The following is a 13,943-nucleotide window of genomic DNA, read 5'->3' on the forward strand; positions in this document are numbered from 1 at the left end:
GCACCCAGTCCTGTACTGTCTGCCCTTGGAGAAGGAAGTGTTAGAGCATCGTATCAATGCAAGAAGAGTCTGACTGTTGTGTTTGCTGCATAGCTCCCACATCTGATTTCCTGTTGGAATGATTGATTCATTGTGTAGAGCTCTTGGGAGCAGGCGCCTGTGCAAGGTGGTCCTTGTTTGAAGGCTAAGTTTGTTTCTAATCAATGCGATTCATTTCTGGCAGTGTCTCATGTTTGCCATCAGCCGCTCTGGGTGCCTGGCACTCTGGGCCTATTCCCCCAGGCTGCTGGCTGAGGCAGCCCAAGTACCTAAACCCTTCTCTGCACGTCACGGGAGCAATTACTGGTGTAGCCATCTCTGTGCCCGTGCCTTGTGGGAGCTCGGGGGTGACTCACCGTCTGCCTTCCCTTCATGGAGAGCCTGGCTTTTCCTCCAGTAGATTTCCTTCTGGGGTGTGGGCCATGAGAGCTGAGCCCCCACTTGCTGCCCTCTGTGATGGTGCTTCATGCCCACCACTGTGTGTGCAGCCCTGGGGGTGCCCTTGCGTGGCTCACCTCTCGTCTGTGTCACCCGAGATTGGTCATTGTTTGATTCACCAACCTCAGACCACAGGGGCACACAGCAGGCACTCAGGAAGCGCTTGGTGGGTGACTGACTTGTCGATCTCTCCGCCGGAGCCGTCTGTGGTTATCAGGGCAATGAGGGACAGAGCAGAGGGCTCCCAGCTCTGTCAGCTGTGGCAGTCAGCCAGGCCAGGACCCTCCCGATCCTCCATGGCCAGCCTCTTGGGCCGCATGCCAGGACAACCCTGTGCGCGTCAGGACAGTTAACTAAGAGTCGGTGGTGTAGAGCACATGCACATTCTGTGAGCATTGACCCCTCACAGGGAGGAAATCCAGCCTTCAAAGGAACACCAAACAACCACAGGCCTGTTGGGGAAGTGTCCAGCTAAGCGCCCCAGGAAAGCGACTGGACACAGCAGCACCTGGGGCCAAGGGGCCAAGGGGAGCAGCCGCCGCCAGGAGAGATGTCTAGGGTCAGGCTGAGGGGGCTGAGCCCTAGGCTGCAGGCAGGGGCTGCCGGGGCAAGCCCTTCCAGGAGCCTTCTGGGTCCTCGGGCTTCCGAGAGCCCGTTTGTAAAGGCTGTACTGGGTCGTGACTCCTCCCCACATCATGGCCTGTGCTCAGACCCTCCTCCCCAGCATCGGCCAGGGTCCTCCCTGCTCCTGTGTGACGGACACACCTGGGGCATCAGGGGCCTGGGAAGTTATTGCTCCTTGTGGCTTTCTTGTCCTCCCTGAACACTGACCGGGCAGTGTGGTGTCTGGGCAATGTGGCGCCTAGGCAGTGTGGGGTTCGGGCAGTGTGGTGGCCAGACAGTGTGGGGCCTGGGCAATGTGATGTCCAGGCAGTGTGGGTCCCGGGCAGTATGGGGCCTGGGCAGCAGGCTCCAGTCAGGGAGAGTCTCCAAAGGCCTCAGGCTACCCTACAAGGTTGCTCCCACACCCAGCCAGAAAGCCCGTTTTAGCTGTCTCATAGTCCCATCCATTCCTCCCCTGCCCTGAGCCCCCAGGGATGTGGGCAGGGGGTCCATGCAGACCTATAGCCCCGGACCATTTGACAGCATGGCTAGTAGAGCCCAGCGGTCCCCTCTTAAGGGGTGACTGAGCAGTGACCCTGGCCTTCTCACAGGTTCGTGATTGGGCGAGAAAAGCCAGGACAAGTGAGCGAGGTGGCCCAGCTAATCAGTCAGACCCTGGAGCAAGAGAGGCGACAGCGGGAGCTGCTGGAGCAGCATTATGGCCAGTATGACGCTGATGATGACGAGGTGAGTCTGACTGGGGGGGGGGGCGCCGGCGGTATGGACGCTGGAGAGGCGGAGGGTGCAGATGCCAACCCTGCCCCATTGCAGCTTCCTCATCTCTAAAAGGAGGGGCTCGGCCTCTGAGGTCTCTTCCAATCCCACATCTGTACCCTGTGGCCATGCACCTGTGATGTGTGGTTTGGGGAAAGCTGCCGGGAAGCAGCAATGAAAGAGTGAGGAAGCAAGATCAGAAGTGGTGGGGTGACTGGCCTAGCAGGAAGGGGTGGGGGGTCAGAGGTCAAGGGTGCCTGGAGCAGTGTTGGCCTTGGCAAAGAGGAGGCCAGTCTTTGACGGGGATGGGACGGGACTGGGTAGGGGCAGGGCAGGTGTCTGAGGGGGTCAGTAGGGGAGAGGGGGAGCTTACAGGGCCTGGCCTGTCACCACTTCTGTCCTAAAGGGGTTTCAAATAAATGAAGTCCGAAGTGAAGAAGTCAGTACAGAATAGAAGTGGGGCTATTTTTATTAAGTAATAAACATTTTTATTTATAGTTTTCAGTTACAAATTCTATCCCTCCTTCCCTCCCTCTCCTCTCCCCTCCTTGAGGAAGTAAGCAATCAGATGTACATGTACGATTATGTAAAGCATGATCATATTAGTCATTTTGTACAAGAAAACATGAATAAAAGAAAATGAAAGAAAGTGAACAATAGCATGCTTCGGTCTGTTCCATCAGTATCAGTTCTTTCTTTGGAGGCAGATAGTATGTTTCATCAATTGTCCTATAGGATAGTTCTTCACAGGCCTTCATCAGACAACACTGCTGTCTGTGCACAATGTTCTCCTGGTTCTGCTCACTTTACTATACATCAGTTCATACACGTCTTTCCAGGCCTTTCTGGTCACCCTGCTTGTCACTTCTTATAGCAGAATAATATTCCATCCCCATCACATACCACAGCTTCTTTAGCCATTCCCCAATGGATGAGCATGCCTCTGATTTTCAATTCTTAGCCAACACAGAAAGAGCTGCTAGAAATATTTTTGTACAAATAGGTCTTCTCTTTTGGGGGACGTCTTTGGGATATGAACCTAGCGGTGGTATTGCTGAATTAAAGGGTATGCTCAGTTCTAGAGCCTTTTGGGCAGAGTTGAAATGGGGCTATTTTAAAAAATTTGATTAATTTTGTTTTTTCTGTTAATGAGCATTTTTTAAGAAATCTGTTTTTCCCGCTCTCCCCTCCCCCATCGAGCAGAAACCAGCCAATCTGCACCCCTCCTCAGAGCATAGTCTGCCAGAACCCCTTCCCACCTCGGTTATGTCTCCAGATGCCCACCTGTGCCTGGCTCTCTCTGTCTCTGCATTTCCAGCGGGTCCTCTCGTGGCAGGAGGTGGGGAACTCTGGGCTTTGCCACACTCAGGCTCCCGAGTTGTTTTTCTCTCCATTGTGGTTGTCACTGTATAGGTTGCTCTCCTGCTTCTGCCTGCCTCACTTTGTGGTGGGGCTTCCCCACCTCCGGCTTCAGCCATTCCCCAGGGGGCCTGGACGCCCTCTCGTTTCTAAGTTTGACTGCGTGAGAAGAGCTGCTGGGAGCATCTCTGTCCACATAGATGCTTCTCCTTCTCGCAGTGGACCAGTGGGTCAGAGGGCATATGCATGGTAGCACCTTCTTCTGAAGCATCCTTCATTCCCAGCTACTTTCGGGAAAGGCCCAGCCCCACCCAGAGGACGTCAGCCCCTCCAGCATTTCTCCATGACTCTTCTCCTCTTCGCCAGCTGGGTGGGGGAAAGTAGGGGGGTGTTTTCCTGTGGCTGCTGATGGCTTGGCTTCCCCCTCAGAACAGGGCCTGATCTCACCCTCCGACTATCCATCTCCTGGGGAGTGGCTCTACCTTAAAAATCGGAACCAGTGGCTTGTGCATTTCTGAAGGGAAATCTTGCTCAGAGAAACTTGCCTTCAGAGATCTTTCTCCCGGTGCCACCTTCCCTTCTGGTTCTTGCTACAAAGATTTGTTTGTTCAAAAACCAGGCCTGTCTGTCTTCTTCTGGGTGATCCTCTGTCTTCTGTGTGGCTGTGAGCTCTTCCCTGCTCCACGGACACTACTCTGCGAAGCCAGCCTCTTCCGCCTTCCCCCCAGATGAGGGACACCAGGCGCCGGGCCAGCCCACAGGGTCAGGCGATTCTTGGTTTCCCAGGCCAGCCCTCCTTTCCCTGAGCAGCACGTCCCAGAGGCCCCATGCTCTCTGGGCATTCGAGCTGCCCTGCAGCCCTCCGTAGCCAAGCCTGTCACCTGCCACCTCGTGTGGACCCCCGTGTTCTCGCTCCCTTCTTGTCCCACCTCCCAGAATCATCTCCCTGCAGTGCGCAGGTCAGATCTTCCTCAGCATCCATGAAACCTCCCTCCTCTGATTTTCCTGATATCTCCATCTCTCCCCGCATCTATCCCATGTTAGCCTGTTGTCTTCCAGGTACTGTGTGAAGTGCACAGTCAGAGATAAAAGCAGTCTGGAAACAGATGCCCTGATCTTAGTGAGCTTGCCAAGCTGAGGGCCAGCACATGGGTAGTGTCCTCGGCCCAGACCTGGTGGTTCAGGAGAAACTGTTCAGGGCTCTCTGGTCCGGGCATCTCCCTGCCCTAAGACCCACGTCGCCTGCGTAGACATTGCCCCTGGAGTCTGCGAGGTTGTGAGCCGTGGAGCAGCCAAATCTCCAGGGAGTCAGTAGCCAGGGATTCACTGACCAGTGACTGGACCTGTTTCTGATGGTCCTGAACACTCTGCTGGGCACACATGAGACTGGAGAACCAGGATCGTCTCTGGAGTGGGCAGCTCCATTGGCAGTCTCCAACCAGGACCCCTGTGCAAGCTGGGCAGAGAGCCACGCACAGAGGGAGGCAAAGAGGGGTGGGAAGCCTCTCTCAGAAGCAGTCCAGGCCACTCCTCTCCCCATTGGCCCACACTGTCGCTCCAGTAGGGAGCCCACCCTCAAGTGAGCAGCTCTCGGAATCAGGCCCTGTATTAAGGTCAGACTGACCGGAGCTGATGGTGTCATTGACATGATCCTGTTGGTTCTTCCCTAAATGGTTGTTGGTTATTGAGAACCACAAAAACTTAACTCAGCCAATCCTGCCCCCCCCCCCCTGTTTTACAGTTGAGTAAAGCTGAGACTCAGGCCTGACGGGCCTTTCCCAAAGGTACCCGGGGCTAGCCCCTCCATTTTGGTGTGTTTCCCCACTCGTCTCGGCTGCCATCCTGTTTGGTTACAGACAGCAGGGAGCCAGGGACCCTCTGTAGATGTTTTTCTCAGCCCAGGAGCCCCTCCTTGTACACCTTCCATTATCAGTATTGTCCTAGATTGAGCCCTGGATCTGACTCCTGCTGCTGACCGCTGTGGAGCCCCTGTAACACCAGGGACCCCATCCAGGGTCCTCACATCCTGAATCTCTGATCCTTCCTGTTGACTCCTTATATTTATTTAAGGGAACCATAGGAATCTCAGGAAGAAATGGTTGGCTTCCTGGGCCAGCTCATTTGATAGCCAGATGTTGATAGATCACAAGATTTGGGGGGCTATATGCCATCTAGTTCAGACTCTCATTGGATAGATTGAGGGAACAAAGGAGGAAGTCTGTAAGGAGGGAAAGGAATGGAACACAGGACTAAGCCTTTTAGACAACTCTTCCAGACCCCTGGCAGGGAGATGCTATGACCCCCATCTTCTATTTGAAGAAGCTGAAGCCAACTGGGGCCAAAAGGCTTCCCAGCCTCTCAGCTGTGACTGGCCCAAGGACAGGCTTTGAAATTTCTCTCCTCCCTCCAGACTCCAAAGACAAGGCCATATTTTAGGACATTGAGTGTGTCCTCAAAGTGATCAGTGTCCTTGGTTTAATCATAGGACTTTGAAGTTGAGAGGGATCTTAGAACTTCTATGGTTTTCTCTCTAGTTTAGCAATCCTCTTTGTGTCTCTGGCAAGGGAGGAGGCATCTTGGTTCTGGATGAATCGTTACAGAGAAAGGGTGCTCACTGCCCCTTCTTTTACATATAGAGTAGGCATATTAAAACATCCAACAAAACTATTACAAGTTTAAAAATTAAAAGCAAATTCCTGATCCTCCCCTCTCCCCTCATCACACTACTTTAGATGAACAACAGTAAACTGAGATAATGTAAATGGGCACAATTTGCCCTAGAAATCTAAAAGACAATTCAACTTTATTTTGTCTATCAAAGACAAACTCTTGTTTGCCTTTGCCTTTGATTTGAGTTTCTCAGCCCAGCACTGCCACCACCACTGCAGGAAAAAAAATCTAATAATTTGCTTCAATATTTGGCCATTCAGTATTTTTTATTTTTGGAAAATAAACTTTATTGATATCTTTTGTTTTACATAGCCTAAATTTCTCCTTTCTCCTCTCTCTTCCCAAAGAGCCATCCCATATAACAAAGATTTTAATCAACAATTTTCAGAGGCGCCTTCAGGATTCCTTCACAAGCACCCAGAAGATTTTTGATCACCACTACTGTTAGTATGTCAGTATGAAGTTAAAAGAGTATAGGAAATGAAATCTTTCAGCTGGAAATCCCAATTCTGAGGTGCCTCCCAGAGGGAGGAACATGCATCAGAACCCAAAATGAAATCATGGCCTTTTTTAAGCGGAAAAGACCTAAACTGAAATAGGGGAAAAGGAAACTGAGAAGAAAATGTCCAGTTTCAGGCAACATAACCTATTCAAGATTGAAAAGGGTAAAGTTATCTCAAAAATATTCTTTTAAGTAAGTACATTCAAAGAAGGAAAAAATAAATGATTAAATGTGTTTGTGCCAAGTGGTTACTTGTACTTTGTGATTAGTCATGTTTCCACTTGTTCTTCTCCTTTCCCCCCTTATTTTATTTTATTTTATTGCAGGGCAGTGAGGGTTAAGTGCCTTGCCCAGGTTCACACAGCTAGTAAGTGTCAAGTGTCTGAGGTCGAATTTGAACTCAGCTCCTCTTGAATCCAGGGTCTGCCCTTTATCTGCTGCTCCACCTAGCTGCCCCCCTTCCCCTTATTTAAAAAAATATAATTCCAAATCATCTCCTTCTCTCCATCTCTTCCCCCACCCATTGAGAAGGCAAGAAATATGATGCCTATTATACATGTGAAACCATGCAAAACATGTTTATACATTAACCATGATGCCAAAAAAAGTAAGAAAATAAAGTGAAAAATCATAGACTTTACTCAGAGTCCATTAGTTCTCTGTCTGAAGGGGGAGAGCATTTTTTATCATGAGCCCCTTGGAATTGTCCTAGATCATTGTCTTGATCAGAGGAGCCAAGTATTTCCCAGTTGATCATCCAACAATGTTGCTATTATTGTGCACAATGTTCTCTTGGTTCTGTTCCCTTCAATCAGCATCAGTTCATATAAGCCTACCCAGGGTTTTCTGAAACCATCCCCCTCATCATTTTTTTAAAGTAATAAACATTTTTATTTATAGTTTTGAGTTCCAAATTCTATCTCTCCCTCCCCTCTTTCCTTCCTGTAAGCAATCAGATATAGGTTATACATGGATGCTTATGTAAAACATCCCCATATTAGCCATTTTGTATAAGAAAACTTGAATAAAAGAAAAAAATGAAAAGAAAATTTTTTTAAATGTTAAAAATGAAAGAAAGTGAAAAGGAACATGCTTCAGTCTGTGTTCCATCAATATCAGTTCTTTCTTTGGAGGTGAATAGGATGCTTCATCATGAGTCCTTTGGGAATGTCTTGGATCATTGTATTGTTGAGAATAGTCAAGTCCTTCACAGTTCTTCATCCAGCAATACTGCTGTCTCTGTGCACAGTGTTCTCCTGGTTCTGCTCACTTCTCTTCACATCAGTTCATACAAGTCTTTCCAGACCTTTCTGAAATCACCCTGTTTGTCATTTTTTAGAGCACAATAGTATTCCATCACCATCACATACAACAGTTTGTTCAGCCATTCCAATGGATGGGCATTCCTTTGATTTCCAATTCTTAGCCACCACAAAAAAGTTCATATAAATGTTTTTGTACAAATAGGTCTTTTTCTCTTTTTGGGGAGGACTTTGGGACATAAACCTAGCAGTGGTATTGCTGGATCAAAAGGTATGCACAGTTCTATAGCCCTTTGGGCAGAGTTCCAGATTGCTCTCCAGAATGGTTGTACCCATTCACAACTCTACCAACAGTGGATTGTGTCCCTGCTTTTCCACATCCCCTCCAACATTTATCATTTTTTTCTGTCACATTAAGCCAATCTGATAGATGTAAAGTAGTGCCTCAGAGCTGTTCTAATTTGCATTACTCTAACTAGTTGCGATTTAGAACATTTTTTCATGTGACTATGAATAGCATTGATTTTTTTTATCTGAAAACTGTTCATACCCTTTGACCATTCATTATTCGAATAGCTTTTATTTTTGTGAATTTGACTCAGTTCTCTATATATCTGAGATAAGGGTTTTATCAGAGAAACTTGCTATAAAAATTTTCCCAGTTTTTTGCTTTTCTTCTAATCTTGACTGCATTGGTTTTGTTTGTGCAAAACCTTTTAAATTTGATGTAATAACAATTTTTTACCTCCTGTGATCCCCTCTATCTCTTGTTTGGTAATAAACTCTTTATTTCTCCATAGATCTGACAGGCAAACTATTCCATGCTCTCCTAATTTGCTTATAGTATCACCCTTTATGTTTATATCATGTACCCACTTTGACCTTTTCACCATTCATTCATTTTATTTATTTATTTATTTATTTTTAATTTTTTTCGTGAGGCAATTGGGGTTAAGTGACTTGCCCAGGGTCACACAGCTAGTAAGTGTTAAGTGTCTGAAGCCGGATTTGAACTCAGGTACTCCTGACTCCAGGGCCGGTGCTCTATCCACTGTGTCACCTAGCTGCCCCGCCTCTAGTACAATATTGAATAATAGTGGTGATAATGGGCATCCTTGCTTCACCCCTGATTTTATTGGGAAGACTTGTATCTTATCCCTACTACAAATAATGCTTGCTGATCATTTTAGATAGATAGTACTTATCATTTTAAGAAAAGCTCCATTTATTCCTGTGCTCTCCAATGTTTTTAATGTTGTATTTTGTCAAAGGCTTTTTCTGCACTCAAGACAGTCATATGATTTCTATTGGTTTTGTTATTGGCATGGTCAATTATGCTGATAGTTTCCTAATATTGAACCAGCTCTGCATTTGTGGTATGAATGCCACCTGGTCACACCTGGTGTGTGATCCTTGTGATATATTGATGCAATCTCCTTGCTAGTATTTTATTTAAGTCTTTTGCATTAATGTTCATTAGGCAAATTTGTCTATAGTTTTCTTTCTCTGTTTTGGCTCTTCCTGGTTTAGGTATCAGCATCACATTTATGTCATAAAAGGAATTTGGTAGGACTCTTCACCTATTTTCCCAAGTAGTTTATATAATATTGGGATTAATTGTTCTTTAAATGTTTGGTAGAATTCATATGTGAATCCATCTGGCCCTGGGGATTTTTTCTTAGAGAGTTCATTGATGGCTTGTTAATTTTTTTTTTCTAAGATTGAATTATTTAAATATTCTATTTCATTATCTGTTAATCTGGGCAATTTATATTTTTGTAATTATCCATCCATTTTGCTTAGATCATCAGATTTTGGGGCATGTAATTGAGTAAAATAATCATTTTTAATTTCCTCTTCATTGGTGGTGAATTCTTCCCTTTCATTTTTGATACTGGGAATTTGGTTTTTTCCTTTATTGATTTTTAAATCAAATTAACCAATGATTTATACATTTTATTGGGGTTTCCCCCCATAAAACCAGCTTCTAGTTTTATTTATTAGTTCATTGTTTTTCTTGCTTTCAATTTTATTAATCTTTCTTTTGATTTTCAGGATTTCCAATTTGGTGTTTAATTGGAGATTTTTAATTTGTTCTTTTTCTAGTTTTTTTTTAGTTGCATGCCCAATTCATTGATCTCTTCTTTCTGTTTTATTGATGTGTTGAGAGAGAGATTTCCCTGTAACCACTGCTTTGGCTGCACTCCATACATTTTGGTGTGTTGTCTCATTGTTGTCATTCTCTTTAATGAAACTATTCTTTCTATGATTTGTTCTTTGATCCATTCATTCTTTAGGGTTTTAATTAATTTTTATTCTATGTTTCCATGAGCCATTATTAAATAATATTTTTATTGTATTATGATCTGAAAAGGGAGCATCTAATATTTCTGCTTTTCTGTATGTGTCTCTGTATAAGTGTGTTTGTAGTATTGTATGTGTGAGTGTAGTTATGTGTAGCTGTGTGCACATGTTTGAGTACAAGTGTGTGTCTGCTTGCATGTCGGCATGAGTGTGTATTTGTGTTTGTAGCATTGTATTGTGAGTGTGTTTGCACATGTGTAAGTACACATGTCCTGTGTATATTGTGCTTAGGTGTGTGTATGTTCGTGTTTGTACACATACAGGCATGTGTATTAATGCCTCTAGTGTGGGATTATGTGTATTTAGGTGCACATGTACTGTGTGTCTGTGTTCTTGTGTGTGCTATGTGAGTGCTAGTGTGTCTAGAGGTATGCTTAGGAGCACCCATATGCATATGACGTGGATCGGCTGCAGACCAGGCTGATGTGGCCTCTCTGCACCCAGGGCCGTGAAAGGTCTGACCCTGGCAGAGAGCACATTGAGGGTGGGACAGGCTGGCAGCCACAGCCGTGTTGTTGTCCTGAGAGTCCCCACTCCTGAACTTCTTCATGGGCCTCTCTTTGCTCATCTCTGAGTGAACGGGCCACCAGGAGGATTTCCCAAAATGCCGACTTGCTTTCGTGGCAGGGGACCTCAGCAACTCATCTCTCCCCCCTCGGATGTCGGTGGATCTGTTAGGAGACATGCTCCGGGCCCTTCCCTCTCTGGACTGACACTTGCGAGTCTGAGGCCCACCAGGAGCTGCCGGCCACCTCCCTTTCTGTCGGGCACACGTCCCCGTGTGACCAGGGCATTCTCATCTTGTCTTCCCTTCAGACGGGGGAGTATGCCACCGATGAGGAGGACGAGGAAGCAGGGCCCTCCCTGCCCAGCCGGGACCTGGCCATCGAGGTGTTTGAGCTGCCGGAGAACGAGGATGTGTTCTCCCCATCAGAGCTGGACACTGGAAAGCTCAGTCACAAGTTCAAAGAGGTGAGTCCGAAGAAGGGCAGGTGGCCCTGCCTGAGGCCCTTCCTGAGGCCTGCGCTTGGGCAGCACTGGGGCTGGAGCTGGGGGCTCCTGGTCCTGGAGAGGCCCTGTGTGGCAGCGGTGGTGGCAGCGCCAGCCAGAGGCCTGCAGGCCAGCCCACACTGCCACCAAGGGCAGAGCAAGCTGGCCCTGTCCAGGGACAGTGTTTGTGGGAGGCCCAGCCTCCCCCCACCTAAAGCCCTGAGGCACCTCTTGGACTTCCCCGTGGTGATTGGCAGACAGGGTGCTTCAGTGGCAGGTCGGAAGTCACAGTCCTGAGTTCCAATCCTGCCTATGAGACAGACACACCTCACTGGGCTTCACAGGCTGGTCTTGGCATCTCCTCACTTAGCACTGGGCCACAGGTCCAGGGGGATGATTTGCTGTGGAGGTATGGCCACAGAGGGGACATACCTGATTGCCTCCCCAGGCTCTCCAAGAGCCTCCCATAAAAAACCCCCAAATGTGGCAAATTGGGGGATGGGGGGCTTGAACGTTTCTGTCCCTTTCCTGGTCAGTGTCAGCCTTAAATTAGCGATTCTGTCCTGCCTCTTCTTCAGCTCAAATAAGAAAGCAGAGGGAGGTGAAAGATGAGCCCGAGGTGTGACTCGGGACTCCCCAGGGCCAGGGTGCAGAATCACTGGGCTACCTGCCCAACTCCCACCTCCCTCTTCCAGTTGAGCTGCTCTAAGAGGAGGCTGGGGGTCCTCCTGCAGCCATGCCCAAGGCTCGGGGCGCCCCTTCCCCTTTGTCTTCCTGTTCTGTCTGGGAGTCTGGAGGGGCAGGCCGACTCTCCAGCCCCCAAGGGAGGCCTCATGAGGCTCTGTGAAAGTGTGGGGCAGGGTGGGGGCAGGGGGCCAATCTGCCAGGGGAGCTGGCTGCCCGCCAGAGCCCCCCTTTCTTCTCTCTGGTTTTCAGCTGCAGATCAAGCATGCGGTCACAGAAGCTGAGATCCAGAAGCTAAAGAACAAGGTAGGGGGGCTAAGTGGTAACCAGTGCTTCTCAGGCAGTGTGGGGGGGCTCCTTTCTGGGGTGTGGCAGGAGCGGGGTGCCTGGTTGGGGCTGTTGTTGCCCCTCGGCGGCAGGATCTCGGTGGGGTGGCAGTGGCCAATGCTGGCGTGCCCACTGCGCACCTTCCCTTGGGGCGCTGTGCCCCAAAGCCCATTTATTCCCATGAGTGGCACCAGCAGACTGTTTTGTGTGTGGATTTTGGGGGGTGGCCCATCCTTAGAAAAAGGAAACATGGGAGGAATTTCATTTCTTTTACCAGCTGTGTGACTCTGGGCAAGTCACTTAACCCTCATTGCCCTGCCCCCCTATATATATCTATATTCTATATGATCTTAAGATGAAGGTTCAGTTCTCTTGCTCCCAGTTTTGGGTCTCCTTCTTGACTTCAGGGAACAGGATTGTGGTTTTTCTCTGCTCCTATTGGGACTGAGCTCCCACGCCTCTCCTGGCTGAGTGGCATGACCAGTCCACCTTCTCACTAGTTGCCCCTCTTCCACTCGGCCACGGGAGGGGCCTCGAAAAGATGTTTTTTCAGTGGGAAATGTGGCCTATGACCATGAGCTGTGTCTCCAAGGTAGCTCAGACACCGTCCGGGAAGCCTTTAACTCCTAAAGGCCAGAGGTTGGTGGTGGAGAGCACTGACACAGCTGGGCTTGGCCCCGCTCCCAGACCGGGAGCCAGCCCACATGCTCCCAACGGCACGGGGCACGGAGCATTCAGGGTTGTCATCAGCAGGCATTATTCCTTAGGATTGCTCCTTTGTGGCACCCTGGGCTTCTTGGGAAACCTGCCCCGGAGAAGCCGCATGACCTTGCGGCGGTCACCAGCCTCCCCTCTGCCAGTGGAGGGTTTGGGGGATGGGGCCTCTCATAACTCTGAGGGACCCCAAAGTCACTTACATTGGGCTAGAGAGGGCGCTGGGTATTTCTAAGGCCATGGGACCTCCGGCCATTCCAACCCAGGATGAAGGCTTTGGCTTTCCGATGAAGGCAGGGTTGGCCATCTGCCCACAGGTGGTGCAGGGACAGAAGGCCTTGGGGGCACCAGGCTTCCTCCAAGATGGGGCCTTGAATTTGGCATTTTTTCCTGCCCAGCTCCAGGCTGCGGAAAATGAAAAGGTGCGATGGGAACTAGAAAAAACCCGACTCCAGCAAAACATTGAGGAGAACAAGGAGAGAATGCTGAAGCTGGAGAGCTACTGGATTGAGGCCCAAAGCCTGTGCCACACGGTGAATGAGCACCTCAAAGAGACGCAGAGCCAGTACCAGGCCCTGGAGAAAAAATACAACAAGGCCAAGAAACTCATCAAGGATTTCCAGCAAAAGTAAGCCTGGGTAGGGGCAGCTAGATGGCGCAGTGGTTAAAGCACCAGCCCTGGATTCAGGAGTACCTGAGTTTAAATCCAGCCTCAGACACTTAACACTTACTAGCTGTGTGACCCTGGGCAAGTCACTTAACCCCCATTGCCTGCAAAAAAAAACAACCCAAAAAACCAAAACAAACAAACAAACAAAAAAAGTAAGCCTGGGGATGGTGGCCTGAGGGTGGAGAAAAAGGGGGCTTGTCCGGGAGGCAGAGGGTGACATTTGGGGGGACTCCTCTGGGAGACAGAGGGTGATGTAGGAGGAGGGGACACCTCAGACATCACTCCCTTATAATTTGTTGAAGGAAGGAAGGATGGAAGAGAGCATTGTTTCAGCACTAACTGTTTGCAGAGCGCAGTAGCCATAAGGGGTAGAAGGAGATAAGTGAGGCTATGCTGGCCCCCAGGGAGCTGGGAAAGGAGGGTCTGCAGAGGAGCCGTGGCTGCCTTTCCCTCTGTCCTGGAGCTGGTCCTCAGTGTCATTTCCATTGTGGTTGGGTGACACTAGGGCCATCCCTGGAACCTAATCCAGAGCCCTGGTAGATGTCAC

The 13,943-nt window shown here is 48.8% G+C and overlaps 1 protein-coding gene across 4 annotated transcripts in view; it reads left to right on the forward strand.

Annotated features, from left to right (window-relative positions):
- PPP1R9A (protein phosphatase 1 regulatory subunit 9A) overlaps positions 1–13,943 on the forward strand; it is a 76,592-nt gene that overhangs the window by 45,350 nt on the left and 17,299 nt on the right. For all 4 annotated transcript variants that reach the window (XM_043966137.1, XM_043966139.1, XM_043966140.1 and 1 more), the window contains exons 6-9: positions 1,692–1,827; positions 10,828–10,983; positions 11,938–11,991; positions 13,125–13,354. In XM_043966137.1, the coding sequence (XP_043822072.1) occupies positions 1,692–1,827; positions 10,828–10,983; positions 11,938–11,991; positions 13,125–13,354 (576 nt within the window). The remainder of the gene's footprint in view (positions 1–1,691; positions 1,828–10,827; positions 10,984–11,937; positions 11,992–13,124; positions 13,355–13,943) is intronic.

The sequence above is a fragment of the Dromiciops gliroides genome, chromosome 5, assembly GCF_019393635.1.
Source record: "Dromiciops gliroides isolate mDroGli1 chromosome 5, mDroGli1.pri, whole genome shotgun sequence".
NCBI lineage: Eukaryota > Metazoa > Chordata > Mammalia > Microbiotheria > Microbiotheriidae > Dromiciops > Dromiciops gliroides.